Source organism: Pipistrellus kuhlii, unplaced genomic scaffold (genome assembly GCF_014108245.1).
Source record: "Pipistrellus kuhlii isolate mPipKuh1 unplaced genomic scaffold, mPipKuh1.p scaffold_m20_p_56, whole genome shotgun sequence".
NCBI classification, from domain to species: Eukaryota; Metazoa; Chordata; class Mammalia; order Chiroptera; family Vespertilionidae; genus Pipistrellus; species Pipistrellus kuhlii.
In genome coordinates this window covers 690,361-716,569 of record NW_023425558.1, presented here as the reverse complement: position 1 = coordinate 716,569, position 26,209 = coordinate 690,361, and the positions used below count along the sequence as shown (strand labels likewise).

The window sequence follows — 26,209 nt, the reverse complement described above, 5'->3', positions numbered from 1 at the left end:
CTCTGAGTTCTGTCTTAGGACCCTGGGGGAAAGGACCAGTACTGATGGCGGCAGCTCAGGCAGCAGGGCTCTTGATGCTGCTTCTGATACATGATCCGAGGCTCAGCCAAGCAGAGCAACTTGTCCAGGTGAATTAGTGGCAGAGGTCGGAGGAGTAGCCCTCCTCCCCACTGATGACAAAACGAGCAGGGCAGGTGGGGGCTGGGAGCGCTGGGACTGTTTTACAGAAGCAGCAGATGTTGCTTGTGCTGTAATCAGAAACCTATTTTAATATATTTCATTGATTTTTTAACAGAGAGGAAGGGAGAGGGATAGAGAGAGACATCGATGAGAGAAACAGCAATCAGCTGCCTCCTGCATACCCTCCACCGGGGATCTGCCCACAACCAAGGTACATGCCTTTGACCGAAATCGAACCTGGGGCCCCTCAATCCACAGGCCGATGCTCTATCCACTGAGCCATACTGGTTAGGGCCAGAAACATTTCTTAACTCTTGGGGACTTGCCAGTTCAACAGAAACAGACCCCTGTGGTGACTTCGGGTCACAGCCCCAACAGTGTTACTGCACAAGTGCCCCAGATCCCAAGGGCTATTTCAGGCCCCTCCGCTGAGCTGGTCCTCGCTCTCGGTCAGGTGCCAGCTGAATGTGAACTGGGCTCGTGGCTACAGGCCCACGGAAGAACACAGCTTCAGCAGGTCCCTGCCCGAGGTGGGGAAGACCTTAGGGAGCCTGGCCTTTGTTTCCCATTCCCCAGAGCCTCAAGGACTGTCCCAGCGGAGAAGGGAGGAGGAGTCGGGGCAGAAATGGATTCACGTTTACCGAACACCCGTTACCGTGCTAGTCTTTTTGTTTTGCACCGAGATTTGGAAAACACACACAAAAAATAACTCCAGTTTGGCGAATCCCACCACCCAGATGAGACTCTTACCAGTATTTAGGTATATATCTTTTCTACTCTTTGTTTCTTTGTGCGTGTATTTATATGTGTGTGTGTGTGTTTTTAAATAAAGCGGTGTCATACTCTAGATACTGTTGTATTTTACTTTTCTAAAAATATATTTTTTTTTTATTGATTTCAGAGAGGAAAAAAGAGGGAGAGAGAGAAACATCAATGATGCGAGAGAATCACTGATTGGCTGCCTCCTGCACGTCCCCACTGTGGATGAAGCCAGTAACCCAGGCCTGTGCCCTTGGCTGGAATCAAACCTGGGACTCCAGTCTGTAGGCTGATGCGCTATCCACTGAGCTAAACCAGGTAGGGCTGTTGTATTTCACCTTTAACTTGGCAATTATTTAGAACGTTTTTCATTACCTTCTTTAAGCAATTTTTGATGACTGCTTAGTGTTTTGTCTTGTGAGTGGACCATGGTTATTTAACCAAGTCCTCAGAAGCAGCAATAAAATACCTGTTGGGTATTTATATACACACACACACACATACAGCCTCGCTGGGATGGTTTAGTAGTTGAGCATGACTCAAGAGCTCAAGGTTCAATTCCCAGTCAGGGCACATGTCCAGGTTGCAGGCTCGATCCCCAGTGGGGGGTGTGCAGGAGGCGGTCAATTGATGATGCTTCTCACTGATGTTTCTGTCTATCCCTCTCCCTTCTCTAAAAATCATTTAACTTAATATATGATTATATATTAAAAATATAAATCAAATATAAATATATAACATTTAATATATATCACACATACACAAACTTAGGATGCACATCACTTGCAAACAGTTTTGAGCGGCTTATTGTCAGGTACTGTGCTCAGTGCTCCTACTACTGAGGACACAGGATAAATGTAAGACACAGTTCCTGCTTTCAGAGAATGGTTCTTTCCCTTACTGAAAACATACTGTGCGCTTTTTGCAGACTATTTAATTTCTGTTATGTCTCCCTCAGCTAGGATGCGGGCTCTGTGAGCCCAGCGACCTTGTGTCTTGTTCACTGTTGCAACGCCGGCACCCGGAACACTGCTGCATGTAGATCCTGGGAATACTATTTATCACACGAAGAGTGAGGCTGCAGAGCCAGCGCTTGAACTCAGTCTTCATGACCCCCAAACCCGAGCTCTTTTTCCTGCATTCTGCTCCCAGGGCAGGGTCTGGTATCGGTAGGAAGAGAACCGGCTGAGAGTCAGGTGTGAGGGTGCCACTAGGCAAGTTCTTTCTGTTCTAAGCTCTGAAGCTCTGAGAGGGACAGAAGCAGTTACTTCCCTGTCCAGCAGATGGAGCTATTGGCTCTTCTAATTTTTTCCTCTCCAACCAACTTGGTGGCCAGGGTCTCTTTCTGAAGTCACCTGCCTTCTCAGCAATAACGCGCATTCTCTCCTATCACCCACCACCTCCACCAATCACCAGCGAAATCCTTTTTTCATATATATATATGAATTTATATATTTATTTCAGAGAGGGAGGGAGAGGGAGAGAAAGATAGACTCATGGATCAGCTGCCTCTTGCACACCCCACAACCTGAGCCTCCTGGTCCATAAGTAGACAGACAACCACTGAGCCACACTGGCTGGACTCCAGCCCCAATTTACCTGAGAAGTAACTGAGGCTCAGGTTCCACTCAGCAAAAAGTTGGTGAATTTAAATCCAGGCCTTTTTTGTCTCCTAATTTTCATTCCCACCCCTACCATGCTGTTGGGCCCTCAGGCTCAGAGGAAAGCAGTATTTTTGAAAACTTTAATATGCAGCCCTGGAGGGAAGAGGCTCCCCGCTCCAGGTCAAGCCGCCACCTCTGGGATGGGATGATTTGAGATGGTGGCTCACGGGTTTAGGGGCGGAGGACTCAGCCCAACGCTGCAGGTGCCGCGTTGACCACTGATGGCTCTCACCAGCTGGGGGATCCGGTCACAGCCTGTTCAGAGGCCTCACTGCAGTGAGGGAGGGATGTAAAGGTGTGTGTCAGCTGAAGGGTGGTCATTTCCCACAGCCACAGAGGGAAGCTGTTTCCCTGCAGGACCGGCCGAAGAAAGAAACTCATGTCCTGAGACTTCAAACCCATCCCCCGGGAAATGCCAACGGAGCCCACTACCCACCCCAGGCCCTGCTGCTCCCGCCACGGAGGACACTTCCAGCCCGGACGCGGGGGAGGTACAGACCCTCCGGCGTTGTGAAGGCAAGTTGTGGCACCTGTTGTTCCAGTTCCAAGCTCTCCGGCTTCCAGCACAGGGTGGACGGCACACTGCTCACTCAGGTGTCGCCTGAGCGAACGAGTGAACCAAGAAACGCCGAGCCCTCTGCAGGCCCAGACCCCCACTCCCCCACCTGGGCCTCCCAACCCTCTCGGGCCCCCACCCTCCCCTCTTCACAGCATGACGCGGGCGTACCAAAAAGGCGAACTGGACTTTATTATAAAGTTGGCTACAAAGTCACCACAGCACCACGAGGTGGCCACCTGGGCAGGCCCAGGCAGTCTGGCAGCCGGGTGAGTCCTGCACCGGGTACACGCTCTCGTGCAAGCACACGTGTGACAACGGCAGGTCTGCCTTCCTCCATCGGAAAGGAACGTAGCGTCTCTTCACGCCCCCCACCCCAGGTGCGGGGCGCAAAAGTCACAAGCGCCGCCGGGGCGGCAGTCTGTCGGAATTGAAATCCCGTTACTGGTGTGTAGAGAATTCTACGTGGTGTCAAGGGCCCCTCGGGGCACAGGCCGGCCCGCATGGGTGGTGCCTTTCCCCCACCCAGGCCCAGGGGTGGCTTGGCCCCTGGGAGCGGAGAACTGGCCCCAGCCCATGGGGCAGCACTGGGGAAAAGCGAGACTCCCCCATTCTCCACTTGAAATCCCATTCAAGGAAACTCACTACGAGTGAATACAGATTGAAATGGAAACTGGGATCGCTGGAAGTCTCTAGAGTTGAAAAAGAAGCTCCCCTCCCTCGCCCTCCCTCCTCCCCCCTACCCAATCCTGTAGGGCCTGGGGAATCAGATATATCCCCCTCCAGCCCCTAGAGTCCCCCCAACAGTCCCGGGGGGGTGGAGAGCAGCTCCACGTCTTGATGACAATATGCCATACTTGACGACGTTAAGTCACAGACTTATTCAAAACGTTGGTTCCCCTCCACTTCCATCTGCAGAGAGAGAGAGAACAATCAGGCTGTTAGGAAACACAGGCTGAGGATGTGGCACATAGTAGGGGCTTCAAATATGTTGGCCCAGTGACTGAATGATCACCAGAGGTTCAGCAGAAAGGGGAGCAACTTGGACAGATGGAGTGAAACCTTGGCTATAATTTTGCAAGGGATGGAGCTATAGCAAGACAGCCTCTTACTTTTCCTAATGCCTATAAATGCTCAGTCTGTATCCTCTCTAGGGGGGAGAATACTGAGATGGGGCTCTAATGCCTCTCCCATCAAGTGTCTTTAACCCTGGGACCTTGATTGTCTTCATCTGTAAAATGGGGTGATAATGGCTGATCTAGGTCCTTCACAGAGTTAAGGAGAGACCATGAGTGAAGGATCCTCTTGCATTTATCCCACACCCCTAACCTCTGCCCTTCGGGCCTACTTGTTGGGAGTTTCCAGATTACTTTTCATTAGTCCTGATCCTCACTGCTACCCTGGGCAGCAGACAATATTATCCCACTAGTAAAGTGGAGGTACAGAGAGGGGACTTGACTCCTCTGATTCCACCCAGAATCTCGCTGGCAGGACAGGGACTTGAGGTCTTGAGCTTTCAGGCTGGACTCACCTTCATGGAAGCTGTCTTGAACTTGGCTCTGGAGTTGATGCAACTCATCAGTAAACCCATCGTAGGGGAATGCTGAGACACCTGTCTCAAAGGCGGTTTCATATGTGGCCAGGTCCTCCAGGAAGCTGTGGTCTTCTGGGGACAGGTTGTTGCAAGGCGACAGGGCCCCTCCTGGGACCGCTGCCCCAGGATCCTCTGAGCCCCATTCCCCACTGGGGTCTGGGGTAGAGAGATCCATGAAGATGTCTTCCACAGGCACCTCTTCCAGGAAGATGTTGTCAGGGTCAGCCAGGAAGTCCAGCTCCTGGCATTTCCAGGGTTTCAGGTCCAGGCTGAGCACAGGAGGGCCAGACAGAGACAGGTTGGAGTCCAGGGGCTCCAGCCCCCCAAGTGGCTCCAGCCCACCTGCGCAGGCATCGGCCGAGAAGGGCCTGTCCATGCCCTGAGCCAACTGGCTGATCTGCTGGATGAGACGGTCTATCTCATTCTGCTCCTTCTCGGAGTAGTGGAAGAAACTCTGTTTGACTGGAGAGGCCTCAGGGGTAAGCAGGCCTTCGGGCACCAGGGGGAGGTCCACAGAGAGGGAGCCCCGGAGCTGGGCGAGGGCCAGGAGTGTGCAGTCCCCATTACCAGGGCTACTGGGACTCGGAGGCAACTTCTCATAGAGAAAACTGCATCCCTCCTGGGCAAAGTAAGTCTTGGTGGGACTGGGACTCAGTTGCTCTGGGAAAGTTGGGCTGGGGCTGTTCAGATGTGCTTGGAATGCTGTGCTGGGAGGAGTCAGCTGCTCACAGGCAGGGCTGCCCAGAGGCTCGGGGAAGGCAGCAGTGCCGGGAAGCAGCTGGTCTGGGAAGTTGGAAGTGCAGGGAGTCAACTGCTCTTCATAGCTCCTGGCCGAAGTTTCGGTCAGCTGGCCTTGTAGTGGGCTAGTCAGTGGGTCTGAGAAGGTCGCGCTACTGGGCGTCAATTGATCCGAGAAGGTCACGGCGCTTGGGGTCAGCTGTCCTGGGAGAGAGCCGGATGGAGTGGACAGATGGGCCTGGAAGGGCTCGTGGAGGCTGAAGAGGAAGGCACAGCCTCCTGGCTGGTGTGGTGTGTAGGGCGGGGTGCACACGAGATCCTTGCTCAGGTCGGCTTGGAGAGAAGGCTCCGGGCGAGGTGGAAATGTCAGGTAGCGGAAGCCCCTCCCTTTGGGAGGTCGGGGAAGCTCTTCTGATGTGGAGACAGCACCCATCTCAGGAGCAGTGGGGAGACGGGTGCTCCGAGGGGCCCCCAGGGCCGGGGTAAAGAGTGGGTTACGGCTGGAGCCCTGCTCCCGGGAACGGATGTTCTCAGAGAATGAGGGCAGGAGGGTTGGGGTCCCCAGGACATAGGTTGCCTGAGTGTCTTCAGAGTTCAGCTGCTGGCGGAGGCTCCAGGCCTCTGGGTAACTGGAGAGGAGAGGAGAGATAGCCAGTAAGGATTTGGTGTCCACTCCCAGAGCAGGTCCCAGATTTGTGTCTCCTCCATGCCCACCTCCGCTGCCCTCAAACACTCCCGGCTCCTGCCTCACAGCTCACCTGATTGGGTAGTTATTGGCAGTAATGGGGCCGTCTGGACCTTCTGAGTATAACAGGCAATAAACCCATGCCCAGCCTCCAGGCTTGGCCTGCAGTCTCACTACCATCTCTGCCTGAATATCTCCACTCCCAGCCACTGAAGGGAAAGAAAAAAGATGCAGAGTTAGGACACATGTCACATAACATCCCCTAAACTATCACCCCACTGACCTCTCCACTGAGTTTGGGGATCAATAGCATGCTCTTCTGACTACCCTACCCTGTACCCCTCAGCTCCCCACCTTGGCCTCACTATTTGGAGTCCCCCAATTCTGATGCTATTTTCACCTTCACTCCTCACCCTACTGTGCACCCTTATAGCATCCAACACTGCTGGCCTCTGGTGCCTCCCCAGTATCAGCCTTGACCAGACCTTCCTGGTAGGCTCTCCCATGCCCTTTCCCAGCTCCCTGCCTTGTCCCAGCTTTCCTGGACACTCACATAGGCGGTAGTGTTGAACAGAAGCGTGGCCCAGGTCCTCGGGGTGCAGCAGTCCATACCATGATTTACAGAGCAGCTCGCTGCGCTCAAAGCCCAGGTAGATTAGGACACTGGGAAAGCGGAAAGGGTGAGGTCAGCTTTCTGTTTTCCCTGCTTGTCAAGGCATCTCACTCCCCCCGCCCCCAGGTCCTCTGCTCCCTTAGGTCCCCTGACTCCGGAATCTAGGGTCCCCTCATCTCTGGCCCACTTTCCTCCTGGGGTCTACACACTCTGAGCTCACCTCTCAGAGATGTCCAGTAGGGTCAGGTCCTTTGCATGACGGCTCTGGAACATGGCTAAGAAGAGTGAGGCGGGGCCCGCACCAGGGCCGAGGCGGGGCCTTGGCTCCAGGGGCGCGCAGAAGGCTGTGAACACAGGGTTTCCCGCCCAGTAGGCTCCAGGTGGGTGAGCATGGAATCGGCCTCGAATAAGCACCAGTTTGTTGCCTGCACTCTGGCGCCTCAGGGACTTGGAGGTGTTGAAGCGACAGCGGAAGAGGCGATCTAGGTGAGTGAAGAGAAACACTGATAAGAAGGCAAGTGGCTGAGAGAGATGGCAGATGGGGAGGAGCAAGGCAGCAGATGGGAGATTGAATTGAGGAAGAGAGAAAGGAGAGCTCACCAGTGTCTAGGGCAGAGGGCAGGGCGAGTTGCTGGCGCACAGTTAGGTGGTCAGCTGGGTCGATGATGTCGTAGATGCTGTCACCCTGGGCAACCAGGTCCACCTGGAGAAAGATGAAGAGATGATCATTAGTGAAAGCATCAAGAGCCAATCCTTCACAAAACGCATCTTCGGTGCGTAAACCTTGCTTCCAAGTAACCTCAGATTCTCAGAAGTAGAAAGCTCGTAGGGTCCCCTCAGCACTCACCATGGAGTGGCCCAGGTGCTCGCTCACACTCTCAGACAGATACAGCAGCTTCCCCTCGGCTGTGAACACGAGCAGAAAGCCAGGTAGCGCGGCCACTATGTCTTCAAGCTCTTGAGTTGAGAGAAGGCCTGTGGGGCCCTCCAGAGGAGCACCTGTGGGATGAGAAGACACGGTGAGTCAGGAGCAAGACTGGGAGGCAAAGCAGAAGTGAGGAAAGCATGGGGTGAACGTTAGAAAATCCAGAGGAATCTCTCACGGGCCTGCCTCTGCACACACCTGTGGCTCATTGGGTCTGCCCGTGCCTCTTGCCTAGGGCACCTGTTGCTGGACTTCTAAGTCAGGCCGAGCCCTCTGCCGTTTTGAGTGTCCGCACCACGGACAGCGCTACAGAGGCGCCGCGGCGTTCAGCACCGCGGACAGCGCCTCGCAGCCGGGCGGTGCTGTCAGCAGCACCGCGGACAGCGCTTCAAGAGCGGCAGAAGCCCTTTCAGCATCGCCCCGGGGGGCTGCGCTCCCCCGGCTTTGGCGACTCTGTCCCTGCAACTTCCCAGGCTTTCCTCTCCGGGCTCCGGGCGCGCCTCTGCGCGGCTGGGAACCCGGGCCATTCTGTCCCGGCTCTCTCCCTTTCCTGAGTCCGGCACCAGGGACACAGCTTCTCCATCCCCACCCAGAACTAAGCTGAAGTCTGGACAGAGCTCGGAAGGAAAAGCTTAGTCCCTGATCCCTTCTCTCCCAGCTCACCAACCCCAGACATCCCCGGAGGGATCCCTGAGCGCCGCTGTCCCCGGGGCCCGCCAGCTCGGGTCTCTGAAGAGCCCCGCGTTGCTCACCTCCGGCGAAGAAGACGCCCTTGCGAGTGTAGATGCAGGCGAGACTCATGATGTGCAGGTAGGACAGCCGGACCTTGTCCGCCTCGGCCAGCGGCAGCAGCTCCTTGAGGTTCCGGATCTCGGCGTTGATCTGGTCGCGGCGCGCCTTGGAGGCGCCCTTGGTGGAGCGGTACATGCCTGGCGGCCGCGGAGCTCCGGCCCCGGCGCTCCAAGCACCTGCGGTCCGGTCCTGTCCCGAAGCCGGCGGCTCCTTCCTCCTCGCTGCCCGTCTCTCGCTCCGGCTGGCTCTCTCCTCTCCTCTCCTGGGCTCCGCTCCGCTGCGCTGCCCCCGGCGGCTGCCTCGTCCCGCCTTATATAGCTCCTGCCGGGCGTGGGGGGCACGCTTTAGAGAAGGGGGGGCGGGAGGGCGGGAGGCTGGGCTTAGCCAACTGCAGCAGGAGCCACTGGCAGGCGCTCCTCCACCCTCCCCGGCTTCCTACGTCATCCCGTGACGTAGAGCGAGAGCAGGAGGGGTGCCGGCGGGAGGGGGGAAGGAGGCTGCGGAGGGGGCTGGGGCTGGCGGCAGCCGAGCTGAGGGGCAGGTGCTGCGTTGGGAAGGGGGTGCGAGGGAGTCCGAGTGTGTTCTGCCCAGGGAAGCGCCAAGGCGAGGGCTGAGTCGGCCAGAAGCCCCTGGCGGGAGAGGCTGCAGAGGGAGGGCCAGGAGGGGCTGGTTCCGACTAGATTGTTAAAGGAGATAAGAAAATGGAGGGAAGGCATGGCTATCACAACCCCCCCCCCCCCACCGCCGCCACCATCCTAGCTGCTGGCCAGGCGTCACCTTCACGCGAGGGACAGGTCACAGCGAGGGTTTCTCTCTAGGGATTCCTGAGGCTGGGATTCCCTTAGTCACTTTCAAAGAACGAGCCTCCATCACCCCCCCACTACCCACCACCCAGAGCCAGGCCCTGGGCTTTATCAGGAGAGCCACTCGGGTGGGGTCTGAGCCCCGGGTGGAGGGAAAGGGGGTCTGAGGAAGAGGGGACGGCTGACTTTGGCCTTGGTCCTGTCTTCCCTCCGCCACGAACAGAAACAGCAGCACCTGCGCTGCAGGCTGCAGGGATTCCGCGTTTTCCTGTCAACGAATTAACCTCAGCCTGTGGCGGGGGAAACTGAGGCAGGGCCCCGGGCATGGTGAGGGTCTGAGTCTGCCCCTAGGCATCCCTTCCCCTCCCCATGCGTCCCTGTGCGCCCCAAAGTGAGCGCCCCCCCGCTTCCAGCCTCCGCCCCCGCCCGACTGCAGGCCGGTGTCTCCCGCGGGCCGGGGGCGGGCGCGGGGCGGGCCCGGGGAATCCCAGCTCCTTATATGGAGAGGAATCCTCCGGCGTGAGCCGCGGCGCAGCGGCGGGCGGAGCCTCGCTGCCTCCGCAGCGCTCCGAGGCCCCCCCTCCGCCTCCGCCGGCCGGGAGGATGGGGAAGCAGCAGAGGAGCGAGGGGGCTGAGCTGGACCTTCCAGGAGAGATCCTTGTCCCCCCCACCCCCACCCCGCGGACCCCCTGGCTCGCCAGGCTGCCCTCCACACCCCTGCAGACCCCTCTCCACCTTCGGTGCTAGGACTCCTCTCTCAGCCTCTCTACCTTCCCCTCTCCACACCCCCCCCCCACCACCGAACTACTTTCTGTATCTCCTCGCCTCGTCCCAGCTTCCTGCACCCTCCACTCCCCACACCTTCAGGCCCCTCCTGCTCTCCCGAATGTCCTTTGTCGGTTTTGTTTCCTTGGCCCCATCTCCCTCTTCCTTTTTTCTCTTTTCAGCACCGATGATTGCTCTCTACGGGGGCCGAGGGGTTCCTTTCTTTCCCCCCAGAATCCTATAGAAGAAGAAGGGGTGGGCGAGGGGACAGTTTATGCGAAGTCTCACTTGGAAGACGGGGGTTGGGGGCTTGTGTGAAATCACTGGAGGGGCTGGGAATGAGGTCACTTTGGAATTGGGAGAGAGGGGCCGGCCTGATCACAGACAGTCCCATAGGGAGGGTAGAGATACACTTTGACAGCAAGAAGTGAAGTTTGGGGTCAAGGGACTCCTCACTCCTTGTGGGAAAGGGCAGTGGCAAGAGGGGCAGACTGGGAGGAGGAGACAGCCAAGGAGAAGGGTGGCCGACCGCTCGGGCCATTTTGGCAGATGTTGGGGACATTCCCACCAGCCATCTGAAGTGGAGGGGAAGGATGGGTGTGACTGCACACTCCCCAACCCTATGTATCTGGGTGACAGAGCAGTGGGTCCACTGTCATCCTATCTGACTCTGACGTGCTCACCCACCCCTCCCTTAGGCTTCCTGTGGACAAGCCCTTGATCGTTGGATGTCCTTCTTGTATGAAGATCCAGGGCAGTATTCCTGTTTTCTTCACGCGCTGCTCTAGCCCTGGCGGGGAGACATTCTTAGTGTCCCTCTCCATGGTCAGTGTCTCTTGGTTGGGCCCAGCGCGTCCGCAGTAAACAGAACGGGCTCTGGTCGCTGTCCGTGGTCCTGAAAACTCACCAGGGACATCTGCCTGGGACATCCAAGTAAGAGCTTCAGACCACACAGGCCTCAGAATGAGGTCCCAGGGGAATGCCCCCTCTTCCTCTGAGGATGAATATGGGAGAGGGTACCAGGGGCCAAGATTTCTGAGCTCTGGGAGTGAAGGAAGCATGAGGGGAGAATGGGCTGCAAGGGAAGAGCTCTTGGATTTTTCCAAGAGCTTAGACTGGGGAAAAGAGAGCTGCTCGGGAAGGGAAGAATGGTCTAGAAACGGACAAAAGAGGGAGCAGAAAAAGGTTCATCCTAGTTCGCCCACTCTGATTCAAGTCGGGGCGCTCTGAATGCCCCAATGTCTCCTCTCCCTAGGCTAGCTCCCACTCCTTTTTCCTCCCACCTCCACGGAGCTATTTTTAACAGAGAAGAACCAAAAATAGCCTGGCAGAAGCTGCAGGCCGTGGGAGAGGAGCTATTTATATCACCAGTGACAGTTCCAAAATAGCAAGCAGGAGAAGGGGGGCGGCTGGCACACTAGAGAGCTCCTGGCTGCTGCTAAAAATACTGGCAGTGTGAGTCATCCCGGCCTGGCTGAGTCACCCCACTCCTCCCCCCCACAGCCCAGCAGCAGCAGCAGCAGCAGCAGCAGCAGCAGCAGCAGAACAGGCTAAGCTTTGGAAGCCCGAGGTGGGGGTGGTGGCAGCCCATAGGCTTTAGGGAAGTGGGCAAGGGAGTGAGCTGAGAGAGGGGCTTGGGAGTGAGTATGTAGAAGCAATAGAGAGCGGGAGCACTCCAGCCAAACCCTCTGGGTGAGCCTGCAGCACTCCCAGCCATGCACTGCCACTTGGCTAATGCTCTGGCCATTAAAGGGAGGGAGAGTGTGCATGTGTGCGTGTGTGGCTGTCCATTTCACCGTGACTGCATTTGTATGTTTTTTGTCTGTCTGCACGTCTTTGTAGTGGTGTGTCTGTATCCCTATGTATTTATGCCTGTCTCTATTAAGAATGTCTAGGACTTCTTGTGTTGTATGTAAGTCTATGTTTGTGCCTGCCTGTATGTATTTTTATTATTTTGCAGCTTTCTGTGTGCCACCTTGTCCGTGTATGTGTGCTTGTGTCCACGTCTGAGTCTGCCCCGGGCCTTCCTCTCGCAGCATCCCATGCCGTAGGGATTTGCATGTGTCCCCAGCCTCAATGCACCTTCGGTCGCCGTCCTCTCTGATGTCACTGTTGGGCTCTTGCATCACCTGTCCTCTCTCCACCCAGCATCTTCTCTTCTTTCCAGCCCTTGGACCCCCACCATTTGTGAACTCCTCTCAGCTGCGTGCAATCTCTAGTAAAATGATGGAAGAAAGGAACCCCGTATGACCGCTTCCTTTTCCCTTGAATAGTCCCGAATCTTCCCTGGCCTGCAGGAGAAGTGGTTTTTCATCACTCCATATTTGGGGAGCTGAGGGAAGAGGATTTTCTTTAGTTCTAAAAAAATTTCCTGGTGTGGGCACAGGCATGTATGGCATATGCGTGCACACACACACACACACACACACAGCCAAGAGAGAGAATGGGAGAAAAAAAATATCAAGGTCCCTTCTTTACTGAGAGGAGCTCGCATCTGTTGCCATGGCAACCCACCCACTCCTTCCCCGAAAAATCACCAAGAAGAGGTGATGGCATTGAGGAGGGATTGGCTGATTTCTTTCTTTATTATTTTTTTTCCGAAAAAGGACTTTTTATAGCAAGAACAGGCCATGAGAACCCTTGCCCATATCTCCCCATAGCTTTATTGGGATATAGAGGGACATCACCCCTCAACACCTATCAGAAGAGGGGGTGTATCTTTTCCACAGATTTGGGGGACAGTGATCTCCTGGGAGAGAGCTGGAGGGTAGGTAGGGAGTCTGCTCCTGTAGAAAAAGCCCCGGTTAGAGCTGCTTTTCTGGAGACTTGGAGCAAGGATTTGGACAAAGGGCTGTTGAAGTGTATCCTGTCTTGGCCTGGACAGATATATGATATCTATCTATGAGAAGGAGAAAGAAGGAGGAAGGGAATCACACACACACACACACACACAGTGAGTGACTATCACATGAGTACACTGTCTGGATCTTCAGAGAACATGACAAGATACCAAACTCTTAGTGGTGGTCAGACAGTTGGACAAGATGACTCAAGAAAGACCCACTAACGCAGCTGGTGGTGCTGCGGTGACGAGGCCACAGGTGTGGCTGCTTGACTTGCAGCCCTGGGAACTGGGGCCCCGGGTGAAGAATTTGGGGAGCGTTGAAGCTTACCTTTCTTCACTCTAGTCCTATCCTGACTCTCAGAGGCCCCCTCTAAACCCTGGCCACCAGCCCCTGCAGCCACATGACTCTCTCCAACGAACCGTAGCCTGTTGCCGAAGGAGAGGATGGTGGGAAGGAAGGATTCCACGATTTCACCTGTGCTTGGCTGGCCGCAGAAATGGGGCTGCAGGCTCGACAGCCAGACCAAGAATCTGACTCTAGAGAGAAGCATCCCCCCTTCCAACGGGCTGCTGCTATCCTCAGCGGTCAACGGCATGGCCTGGGGAGGGGGTTAGCGCTGAAGTGATGGACAGAGGCATGAAAGGACTTCAGATTTACTCTGACCTGTTAGCCTATTTTCATGACAAACGTGACTCATATTATTATGCCTATTTGGTGAAACTGAGGCTCATAAACAGGAAACTACTGCCTTGTCAAGTGTGGCTCAGTGGTTGAACATCGTGCCAGGAACCAAGAGGTCACCGATTTGATTCCCGGTCAGGACACATGCTCAGCTTTCAGGCTTGATCTCCAGTGTGGAGTGTGCAGGAGGCAGCTGATCAATGATTCTCTCTCTTTATTGATGTTTCTATCTCTCTCTCCCTCTCCCTTCCTCTCTCTGAAGTTAATTAAATTAAAAAAAACATTAAAAAAAAAGAAACAGGCAATTATTTATTCAGTGTTACACAGCAAGTCATTGGTGATGCTGGCCTTAGGCCCCCAGCCCGACTCTTTTTTTTTCTTGCATTATGGGGTACAGTTGTGGTGTACACATGCTGGCCTGCATGCCAAATATGGCCCACTGAGTGGTTTTGTAAATAAAGTTTTATTGACACACAGCTGCAACCCTACCATCTATGGCTGTTCTCACTCCACAATGGCAGAGCTGAGCAGCTGAGACCCATATGCCCTGGAAAGCCTAAATTATTTACTAAAGGGCCCTTTACAGAAAAAGTCTTCCATCTTTTAGAGTCAAGAATGAGTTCTCTGCATGTCTCTACTTTTCTCCCCAGAAGCTCTCTGGGCCCCCAGGCATCCTAAGCTATCATTTAATCTCTTTAATCTTCCAGCGCCATGGAGCAATAGTGTCCTGCTCTCCAAAGAGTGGAGAGATCGGGGGCCCTGTGGAATGGGCTCCTCACTGGCTTCTAGCCTTTTGTAACTGCAGCCTCGCCATACGGAGTGATGCTCCACATCCTGTTTCCATGGCAACATAAGTTGGAGTTGGCAATGAAGAGCCAGGGTACTCCATTCCATCCCTATCCCAACCCCAGCCTCAGGACTGCATCTCAGGAAGTGTGTGTGTGTGTGTGTGTGTGTGTCCCATAGTTAGTGATAAAGGCCCTATCAGGGGGGGAAATGTCCCAGTGGGAGGAAAATGACAGCAGCGAGGGGCCTCAGGCCTCCGGGAGCCCCCAGTTTAACTCAGTGGGAGAATCTCTATGCACCTCAGAGAGGTATAGTAACTTGCCCAGGGTCACGTGGCTAGAATGAGAGGAATTAGAATTCAGGTTTCCTGGTATCTACTTCTATTTTTTACTAGATTGTTCTTTTGAATTCATGGGCGTAAAGGTTTTCTAACAGATTCCCGAGCATTTACACACACACACACACACACACACACACGGTTCAGAGCCTGGGGCTCAGCAGTTCATACTCTCAGAGAGCTGGTTGTGCAAAGGCTGTCTTGTCTTCATCTGCATCTTAGCAGCCGGTTTTCCTTTCTCCTCAGGCCCTTTCATTATGTTATCACTCCCCCAGTCCTACTTGCACAGAGAAGTCTTCAGAACATTTTATCTATTTATGGTTATGAAATCAACAAATCTCATGTGAAGAGGGTACACGTTGGCACCCACGTGTGAGGCCGTCAGAGCCGGTGGATGGGCTGAGCTGAGAAGGTGAGGGGCATGGAGCCGTGGAGGGGATGGGGGAGGGGGAGCAGACAAAGCTTTCCTGGGCGAGGACCTGAAGGCAGGGCTGAGAGACGAGGGCACAAGGAACGCCAGTCAACCAGCCATGTTCCCGGTGGGAGAGAAACAGCGACCAGCTGAGGACTCCGGAGGCAGAGCAGAGCCCAGCATCCTCAGCACCGAGGGAGAGACAGAGGGCAGGGCCCTGGCCGTGACCAGAGAGCGGGAGGGCGGGAGGAGGAGGCAGACCTTCTACCACCACCTCTTAGTCCCGCCCGGTGCTCCCACCACCGCGCTCCAGTTGGTGTGTTCCTACTCCCCTGCTTGTCCTCCATTTGTGTCTGGGGCTCCTCCTCAATGCCTGCCCCCCACGGTCCCTGGTGCTTCTAGTCCTGCATGGGGTCACACAGCACCATCGGGGGGTCCAGCCTCCCCCGGGCGCTCCTTCCGTGGGCGGCACCGGCTCACGCACGCTCAGCAAGTCCAGGCACGGACGCCAACACGCCCCTGCCAAGCTCAGCTGCCAGGAAGCTCTAAGAGGAGAGACCCCCGGCTGAAGGGAGAACTGCTGGGTCCCCCAGCACCAAGGAGTGGGCTGGAGGAGACAGGCAGAGCCGGAGGGAGGCCCTGTCTAGACGCTGGTGGATGGTGTCTGGGCAGGAGGATCAGGAGACGGGGATTCTGGTCCTCGCCCTGCCATCAGCCTCCTGGTGTGTGAGGCAAGTGCCTTCCCCTCTCTGGGCCTCAGTTTCCTTCTTTGCAAAAGGACAGTGGGCTGGACCACTCGGCCTGGAAGGCCCTCCCATCTGTGGCCGTCTGAGCGTCTCTGGGGCCCAGGTCCACCTGGCCAGGGCCTCTCGGCCTTTGGACCACGTTTCGGGGGGGGACGAGCCCGCGCACCCAGGGCGGGGTCTGCGGGGCCTGGCGTCTAGGCCCCAGGGGAGCAGGGCCGCGGGGCCCTCCCTGGGCAGAGGGCGGGAGAGCAGGTGTTGGCGCTGACCCTGTGGCTTTCCTTCTTCAAACCCAACCTCTCGGGGCTGTTCTCACCGGTCTGTGCGGTGCCCCAGGGACTCACCAGTGGAGAGAGGCGATGGGTTCTACGGGAGTGAAACAGGCCGTCCTCGGAGGCCTGCGCAGCTGCGGCTGAAGGAGCTCAGCCTGCGAATCGGCTTCAGTCTGGGGGGAGCAGCACGCAGCCCAGAAGCGCCGTCACAGACCGTCACCGAGACTCCGCAGCCGGGCAGGACACCCCACGTCCGAGAACCCCAGACTCGCAGTTGGAGCGGGGGCCCCGGGGGATCGTCCACGTGGAGTGACCGCCTCGCGCAGAGAATGGAGCGGCTCACGCCACACCGCCAACACTTCGGACGGTGGGCCCTGACCTGGACCCCGCCCGGCGGGGCCTCTGTGCACCCCCAAAGGCCGGCTCTGGGGTCCAGGTGAAGAGGAGGACCGGGTCCTGGTCTCAACAGTGCGCTGACCCCCCCCCCCCCCCCCGTGACCTTCGTAAACAACATCTCTTGCAAGGCTGCCTCAGTTTCCTCTTCTGCACACGGAAGCCCTGGGGAAAAGCCAGTCCAGGCTCAGGGCTCACTGCTCCGGAGCGCGCGTCTCTCTCCTGAGCCAGACTTGGTCCCCGGAGCTGGGCTGGATCCGATCCGCCTCCGGTCCCAGCCCTGGCCCCGAGGAAGGGCCAGAGGTTCTGAGCCCACGCAGCCCCTGGGCCTGGTCCCGCAGGTCACAGCCGTCCTCCAGAGCCGGCCAGCGCCCTGCGGGGCGGCAGGGAGAGCTCGGGCAGGATCGGGTCCGGCAGGGAGAGCTCGGGCAGGATCGGGTCCGGCAGGGAGAGCTCGGGCAGGATCGGGGCGGCAGGGGCGTCCGGAGGGTCGAGGCCGCATGGCCCTGGGAGCCCTGCCAGAGCCGCAGGCCGCACCTCCATCCAGAGGCCGCTGGCGCCGTCAGCAGCCTGGAACAGGGCTGGCCAGGAAAGTTCCAGAGCCGGTGGGCTGCAGGACGCCTCTGACGGCAGCGGATGCTCACAGCGGCCGCCTGGCTGGTAGGCCACAGAGTCCGTGGTGGCCCAGCAGCTCCTCCCGGCCGGGGTGGCCCCGAGAGCCCCTGGGGCCGGACCCTGCTGGGGCCGGAGCAGCAGCTGGGGCGGCGGGCAGGGAGCCTCCCGCGTGCAGGGCAGGTCGGGCTGGCGCCCGGCATTCTGTGCGGCTGTTTTTAACGTCAGGAGCGGGAGAGGGACCTCCGTCCAGGGGGTCAGTCCCTGGGCTCCGGCCCGTACTCTCCGGGGCCTGGTGAAGCGGCCGCGTTCCTCTGGGCCTCAGTTTCCCTTTCCGTGGAGTGAGAGGGCCGGGGACCTGCTGAGGGCCTTTCAGCTGAGCCCTCCCCGCCCTCAGGCTGAGCCCAGGGAGGAAGGGGAGGCAGGAGGCTGGCGGGGCGGGTCTCCGAGGCCACGGCGGCCTCGCGGGCAGGGGGTCCTCACCCCGCCGCCCTGCGGCCTGGGCCAGAGAGGATCCCGGAGGCCTAGGCCCGGCCCGTCTCTCCTCCCAGGACCCCCTGGACCAGGCCTTTCCCGCGGAGAGGTGGGGTGCGGGGGGCGAGGGGCAGGGCGGGAGCCTTTCTGCACGGCTGCCTCCCTGAGTGAGTGGGGGGCTGGGGGTGCAGCGGGGCCGGTGCAGGGGCTGCCCCGCCGGGCTCTCCGCTGGGGCGGGAGGGGCCGCCGGGCTCCGGAGCCGCCGCCGCGGCCTTTAAAGGCGCCAGCCCGGCGCGGAGCCGGCTCCTTCCAAAATAGGCAAAACCGGCCGCGGGGCGCCGACGTCACCGGGGCTCCCTCCCGCCGCCGCATCGGGTCTCCATGGCGACGGCGCCGGCGGCGAAGGAGCGGCGCGGGGCCAGCTGCGCGGGGCAGGGGCCCGGCCCGGCGCCGGGAGGGGCGCCCTCCTGTTAGGAAAGAGCCCGGTTCCTGTATCCCGGGACCCGGAGCTGCTCGGCCGGGGCCCGAGCCGCTGCTGCAGGCGCCGGGCTCCGGGTCCCTTTCCCCATCTCCCTGCCACCCCGTTAGCCCCCGGGCCCCCGGCTCCGGAGAAGCGGCCAGCGCGGGCTCAGGGCGCCACCGCGTGGCCGCTGCTGGCGCCGCGTCAGGGACGCCTGAGGCCGGGTCCCTTCGTCTGTGTCGCCCTCTGGTGTTTGCGAGAGGGAAGAGCACACACTGTCTCCGTCTTCGCGTTAGGACCCTGATTAACAGACATCTTCGGCTTCCTTAACGGGTAGTGAGTGCTCCGGAGGTGCCGGGCACTGCTGAGGGCTTTCTGGTGTCACTTCTTTCCGTTCAACCCTGCAATGGAGATGATGATGATGAGGAGGAGGAGGAGGAGGAGGAAGAGGAAGAGGAGGAGGAGGAAAAGGAGGAGGAGGAGGAGGAAAAGGAGGAGGAAGAGGAGGAGGAGGAGGAGGAGGAGGAAAAGGAGGAGCAGGAGGAGAAAAAGGAGGAGCAGGAGGAAGTAGAGGAGGAGGGAGAGGAGGAGGAAAAGGAGGAGGAAGAGGAAAAGGAGGAGGAGGAAAAGGAGGAGGAGGAGGAGGAAAAGGAGGAGGAAGAGGAGGAGGAAGGAGGAAGAGAGGAGGAGGAGGAAAAGGAGGAGGAAGAGGAGGAGGAGGAAAAGGAGGAGGAAGAGGAGGAGGAGGAAAAGAAGGAGGAAGAGGAGGAGCAGGAGGAAGTAGAGGAGGAGGGGGAGGAGGAGGGGGAGGAGGGGGGGGAGGAGGAGGAGGAGGAGGAGGAGGAGGAGGAGGAGGAGGAGGGAGAGGAGGAGGAGGAGGAGAAAGGATTAGGAGGAGGAGGAGATGGAGGAAGAGGAGGAGGAGGAGGGAGAGGAGGAGGGAGAGGAGGAGGAAGAGGAGGAGGAGGAAAAGGAGGAGGAAGAGGAGGAGGAGGAGGAGGAGGAGGAGGAGGAGGAGGGAGAGGAGGAGGAGAAAGGATTAGGAGGAGGAGGAGAAGGAGGAAGAGGAGGAGGAAGAGGAGAAAGAGGAGGAGGGGAGGAGGATTACTACTATGATGGCTGCCATTTTACAGATGAGAAAAGCGAGCTGAGAGAAGCTGTGGCTGCCTACGATCCCACAACCGTAAGGGGCAGAATTGCCACCTGAACTCACGATTGTGTGCGCAATGCTTGACCCCTCCCTCCCAAACCTCTGGTCTCCTTGGATTCTCTTCAGAGTCTCTCGAGATAAGCAGGACAGCACGTATTAAACTTATCCCCACTTTACAGATAAGGAGGTGAAATGTTTAGCTGGAAGTTTCCGCAGCCACGGGTGGAGTGCAGGTGTCTAGGGGGCCTGGGGATTCTAAGATGAGGTGGCAGATACCGGGGCGCACAGCACCCCCTGAGGGACCTTCCTCCTCGCAGGACAGATGGAGGAGCCAGCTCACCCAGAGGCCCTCCTCCATTCCCAAGGCCAGTGCGGGCAGGGAGCCTCCCGCCCCCCGGGCTCTGAGCGTCCCTGCAGCTGCAGGCCCCGTTTCCTCCCGCATTCGGGGCCATGACTACATGCTGTGCACCCCGTTCGGTGCTGTTTTCTAATGTCGCCTTCCTGCTTATGCTGGACCCTCGCGTGTACCGACCGCTGGGGTGAGAAAAACAGTCCCTGGTCTCAGCTTGCTGCCTGCTTTGCAGTGGATAACTGTCCTCAGGCCCATCGCCTCCCTGTATTCCTGCAAAGGTGCTGCCTTTGATTCATCTTAGAGCACATGTGTCAAACACAAGGCCCGCGGGCCAAATCCGTCCCGCCAGGCCTTGCAATGTGGCCCGCACCGCGCTGTCATCACTGCACTCCGCTGCGTTTCCATCACAATGACAGTTTATGACTGTTCAGTAAACCATTCGGCCCGCGATTTAGGCTGGATTTTAGAGTTTGGCCCCTTCTCTGAGTGAGTTCGACACCCCTACCGTAAAGGGAATGCAAGGAACCAGTGTCTGCAATGTCGAAAGCTGCCAGTGTGACTTAGATTTATCGGGAATTTATTGCAACCCGTCAGCTACAGGCATTTGTCCCCATGAGGGTGGCAGTAACTCCACTTGATGACCTGCAATGGCCATTTTGTCCCATTTGAGGCGCACCCGGTCAATCCACATCTCTCCTTCCGGGACGGCTCTGCTGCTTCCCCACGGGCTCGTTCACAGGATCTGCTGCCGGCCCAGCGGCCCTAGAGGGCTGCAGAGACCCATCCAGGGTCACCTTTATCCAGATTTCCCCAGATGTGTCCCCACGCCGCTTCTCCTCCCTGCATTCCTGCTGCTTCCTCCGGCTGCTGCCTGGGTGGGGTGCCCCCTCCTTCTGACCCGAGGTCCCTCTCACAGGGTTGAGCTCACCGTCAGTCCTCCGCACGGACTCGCCCGTCTCCCGACAAACGTCCTGCGGACCAGCCAGTGGCTCCCCGTGCAGCTGTGGGATCTGTGGTTAATTCCCGCCCCAGCACCACCGCGCCGCTGGGTGCTGATCGCCAAGTGCAGCACCACGGCCCCAGGGCTGGCGCCACCCCTCGGAGTCAGCGCCTGGCAGTGGGAGGGGAGATGGCAGTGGTTCCCATGGCTATTCAGCTCTGATGTCCTCCAGGCGGGGCCAAGAACTGTCTTTTCTTCTTCTTTTAAAAATGATATATTTTGTTGATTTTTTTTACAGAGAGGAAGGGAGAGGGATAGAGAGTTAGAAGCGTCGATGAGAGAGAAACATCAACCAGCTGCCTCTTGCACACCCCCTACTGGGGATATGCCCGCAACCAAGGCACATGCTCTCAACCGGAATCGAACCCGGGACCCTTCAGTCCCCAGACCGACGCTCCACCACTGAGCCGCACCAGCTAGGCCTGGGAATCCTATTTTAGTGATAACTCCCACGTGCTCCCTACGTGGCTGAGTTCACGTTCCTCCCAGCGCGCGGGCAGCTGCTCTGGGACCCGCCAGTTGTGGTCGAGACTGCGGGTCCGGTGGGTGAGGGAGGGCATCTCTCCTGGGTACCCAGCTGCTTCCCTGAGTGCTCACGAGGTCGAACAACTTCTCATGTTTCTAGACCACATTTTTTTGTTTTGTTTAAAGTATTACATATAGCCGAGACTGGTTTGGCTCAGTGGATAGAGCGTCGGCTTGGGGACTGAAGGATCCCGGGTTCGATTCCGGTCAGGGGCATGTACCTGGGTTGCGGGCACATCCCCAGTAGGGGGTGTGCAAGAGGCAGCTGATCGATGACTCTCTCTCATCGATGTCTCTAACTCTCTCTCTCCCTTCCTCTCTGTACAAAATCAATAAAATATATTAAAAAAATTAAAATAAAAAATAAAGTATTACATAATCTCCTTTATAGACCACATCTCCTCCTCCTCCTCAGGCACCCCAGAAACATATCCCCCTCCCCCATATGTAACTTACTCTCCTGAACACGACTGCGAAGCACACACTCCCCTCTTTATTTTATTTATTTTTTTATATATTTTATTGATTTTGTACAGAGAGGAAGGGAGAGAGATAGAGTTAGAAACATCGATGAGAGAGAGTCATCGATCAGCTGCCTCTTGCACACCCCCTACTGGGGATGTGCCCGCAACCAAGGTACATGCCCTTGAACGGAATTGAACCCAGGATCCTTCAGTCCCCAAGCCGATGCTCTATCCATTGAGCCACACCGGTTTCGGCCACACTCCCTTCTTAAAAGGGCACAGTGATACCTCAGTGTTCATTCTGAATTCGCACCCATTTCTGGGTGTGTTTTTAATATAGTTTATTGATATATATATATATATATATATATATATATATATATATATATATATTTTTTTTTTTTTTTTTTTTTTTTTTTGAGAGGAAGGGAGAGAGAAAGAGTTAGAAACATCCATTAGCTGCCTCCTGCACACCTCCTACCAGGGATGTGCCCACAACCAAGGTACATGGCCTTGACCGGAATCGAACCTGGGACCCTTCAGTCCGCAGGCCGACGCTCTATCCACTGAGCCACACCGGTCAGGGCTCTGGCTGTTGTTCATCTTCCTCTGGTTGGTCCCAAGGCCACCTTGACATCCTGTAACGTATGGACTGAAGGATGAGCCACCACCAAGACACCCTGAGGAGCTCTCAGCCTTGGCACTTTGACATTTGGGGCCAGACGGTTCTCTGCTGGGACTTTTCCAGTCTCGCCCTGAAGAGCCCAGCTTGGTCCCTAAGGCCCAGTCCAGGCCTAGGAGCCGAGCCTTCCTCTCTGAAATCAATAAAAATGTGAATATTAAGAGCAAAACAAAGCATGCTGGCCTCAAGAATACAGAAAGCTTGGCGTGTCCTGGGAAGGGCCCGGTGAGCTGAGGCAGTGTTGTGGGCGAGCCGCGAATGACGACCAGTCAGCCACGTTGGAATGTAGGAAGCCTTTATTACGAACTCGAGTCCAGGCTCCCGTCTCAACTGACACAGCAGCGAGCAACGAGAGCCCCAACCCACTCTAAGCCCGCTCCTTTTACCCCGTCTCAGGGACGCCTGGCAGATCACGATTGGCTAAAGTTTCAACAAAGAAACGTCAGTTATAAGTTATAGAAAAACTCCACTAGTTCAGTAACATTTAAAGTTTATACAACGCCTGGGGTGGGGGTTATTTTCAGGTAAGCAGTCTCTGTGTGACCTGGTTTGGTCTGTTTGTCCTGCCTGCGGCGACTGGAAACAGGACGTGCAGAACTGTCTTACGACCAACAGTCACGCTACATTCTTTGTTGTGGGTCTGGATGCTCGTCCCTTCCCTGGCCTGGAGTCCTGCCTCGACAGGGTGCTGCTGGCCATCTGGAGCCCTGCCTCCAGCACAGGAGGAGCCGTCCGAGCCCGCGGAAACCACTCAGACACACGAGCAGCAGGCTGAGTTCACCTGGTTTCCATTCTGAAAGGCCCCGTGGCTCCCAGGCCCCGTCCTGGGTGGTAACCACCGTCCTCCCGTGGAAGCCACGCGCTCCTGGGGCGGCTGCCGGGGAAACACCGCGGAGCCCCGGCCGCTGACTTCATTGCTGGCCGGCAATTACCTTCATTGCAGGGCAGCAATGAAACGTTTGCTGTCAGAAGGGGGACTGCTTCTGCCTGAGCTGGACTGAGGGCCTCTCTCTCTGAGCGCGAGGCAGCGCTCAGCACGGACGGAGGGGGACTGGCCACTTGGCAGAACTCCAGGGGCCGCCGCTGGAGCCATCTGAGCAGCAGGGCAAACAGCTCGGTGCTGGATCAGGACTCCAAATCCATACATACACTGCGGCCGTGCTGATGAGATAAACGAGGGAGAAGGGACAAACTGCGTCACAAAAGAAATCCAAATATCTGTGTACCCCCCCCCCCCCAGTGCTTAGCCACACCCCTTTGACTGGGGACTGGACTGGGCGGCTGACTTCCAGAGAACGGAGCATGAAAGGGGGAATGGGAGCTTTACAGCGGATAAACCTGCAACAAGACCTTAACCACGACGTTAACCTTGCCCACGGGGTCAATGTCGGTTCTCTCGGACCCGTGATCAGAAGGGCACTTCTGTGGTATTTCCCCCCCTAAGACCAGGCCAGTCACAGTCAAAACACAAAGCCACAAAATTCCTGACCAAGGCTGTTTAAAAGTACCCGTCTTTAAAAAACAAACAAACAAAAAAAAAAAACCTCATCCTTAGAAGTAAAATGGCTCTGCAAAGAAATTCTTTTAAAAATATTTTCTTAACTATCTGGTATTATTGGGGAATTATTCAACTGAACCAAGGAAATGATTCCACATCATAGTTGAGGTATTGCAAAAATGATGCCATAGAGCTTTAGATCCATTTGAAAAGTCGATCTGCTGGAAAAGGAGGGGAAAAACCCCCACTAAAATGAAGGGAATTAGCATGACATTTAAAAGCGATGCTTCTTGGATTAAGAAATACAAACTGGTAATCACAGCATAGTCCCGGGATTAGAGCGCAGCTCAGTAACACTAATCACTGGGTGTGGTGCCAGGCGGGTGCCAGACTTACCCCGGAGGACAGGGGCCGCTTTGTAAATTATGTAATGGCTTAGCCAGCATGCTGTACACACAGAACTAATACAAGATAATATTGAATGCCAACTGTAATTGAAAAATAAAATTTAAAAAATTTTTAATTCACATTTTCTTTAAAAATATATATTTTCTTTTTTTTAAATATATTTTATTGATTTTTTACAGAGAGGAAGGGAGAGAGATAGAGAGCTAGAAACGTCGACGAGAGAGAAACATCGACCAGCTGCCTCTTGCACACCCCCCACCGGGGATGTGCCCGCAACCAATGTACATGCCCTTGACTGGAATCGAACCCGGGACCCTTCAGTCCGCAGACTGACGCTCTACCACTGAGCTAAACCGGCTTCGGCTAAAAATATATATTTTCATTGATTTTTTACAGAGAGGAAGGGAGAGGGATAGAGAGTTAGAAACATCGATGAGATAGAATCATCAATCAGCTGCCTCCTGCACACCCCCTACCGGGGATGTGCCTGCAACCAAGGTACATGCCCGGAATCGAACCCGGGACCCTTCAGTCCACAGGCCGACACTCTATCCACTGAGCCAAACTGGTTTCGGCAAAATAAAAGTAAGTTAAAAATAAAAATAGCTGAAACCGGTTTGGCTCAATGGATAGAGCATCAGCCTGCGGACTAAAAGGTCCCGGGTTCGATTCTGGTCAAGGGCATGTACCTGGGTTGTGGGCACATCCCCAGTGGGAGGTGTGCAGGAGGCGGCTGATCGATGACTCTCTCATCAGTGTTTCTAACTCTCTATCTCTCTCCCTTCCTCTCTGTAAAAAATCAATAAAATATATTTTTAAAAATATATAATAATAAATAAATAAATAAATAAATAAAAATAACCCTTCTTATAGGAACTTCCCAGCTCCCATTTTTGTAGCAATTTGATATGACCAGGCCTTAAGAGTCTCTCTTTGGGTACCATTTTAAGTGACAAAGACACAACGGCCAGATTTAAGGATACAATATATTTGCTCTGACAGTTTAGGGTGGGTATTAAATCCACCTGAAGCTGATGAAGAGTGCTCGCCAACACTGACAGGGAGAGTTGTTTGGATTTAAAACTCTGTCTGAGCCTCAGACATGATTTAGCCAATCTACTTATGAACAGTTTTGGATCCAATTATGACTCTCACCTCCACTTCTTTGGAAAGAACTAAATAGCATATGGTAGCATTTCCAACAATGTATTTATTCCAAAGACCCTCACTGCACCAGCAAGGATACTGCAGAAACAACAAAACCAGTTGTAAATATGTATTAAGAACTCCAAGGAGGACTCCTTTGAACAGACTTAGGACAAAATATTATTAATTCGTGGGAATAAGTGAAATGCAGGATCTCAGTGCATTTAATTAATAAAGGTTGTTTTAAAACAACTTTGTATAATAAAGCCACATTTACATTTCATAAGAAAAAATTCATACTTCGAATTCCATAAGAAATCTACAATATGAAAACTGCATATTGTAATTATTGACTTATTTTGCATTACCTAGATTTAAAAAAAAAAATCTTACTCATATACTTTTCGAGAAACATACCCAACCAACCACAATCTCATATTACTGCTTATTCTTTGTAATCCACTCTATATGCTATTATTCTACCAAAAGATATTAATATCCCATAAGAATATGGGGGCCACATTAGTATGGACTCTCTCTACGCCTTCACAGGAAGTGAGATTTCAAAACAGTGGCACAATCCCACGTCATTGCATCAGGAATGACTGTGACAGAAGACATAAATAAAGCTCAGGTCATTTACAAAAATATCGTAACTTCTTTTCTCTAATTCCGCAGGAATGGATTTGGGCATGACATACAGATTTCAGTGAAGGGTAGGTAACCCTTTCTCTTTCACACAAAGAAGACTGGTCTATGGGTATTACCCCTCCTGTGCTTATTCTGGTGGTCACCTGTGTCATTGTGCTTCCATTTTCCTGTTATTTATATATGTTCATTATTATTATTGTTATTATTATTATTTTTAACAGAGAGAAACATTAACGAGAGAAA

The 26,209-nt window shown here is 55.4% G+C and overlaps 1 protein-coding gene across 1 annotated transcript; it reads right to left on the bottom strand.

Annotated features, from left to right (window-relative positions):
• Window positions 1–3,327: 3,327 nt before the first annotated feature.
• NPAS4 (neuronal PAS domain protein 4) lies at window positions 3,328–8,819 on the bottom strand. Its single transcript, XM_036416696.1, has 8 exons — window positions 8,467–8,819; window positions 7,637–7,788; window positions 7,390–7,492; window positions 7,010–7,271; window positions 6,730–6,839; window positions 6,250–6,385; window positions 4,691–6,120; window positions 3,328–4,071 (listed from the first exon to the last, which is right to left on the bottom strand). Exons 1-8 carry the CDS (start codon window positions 8,639–8,641, stop codon window positions 4,043–4,045), a joined length of 2,397 nt encoding a protein of 798 aa, XP_036272589.1. The 5' UTR covers window positions 8,642–8,819; the 3' UTR covers window positions 3,328–4,042.
• Window positions 8,820–26,209: the final 17,390 nt, after the last annotated feature.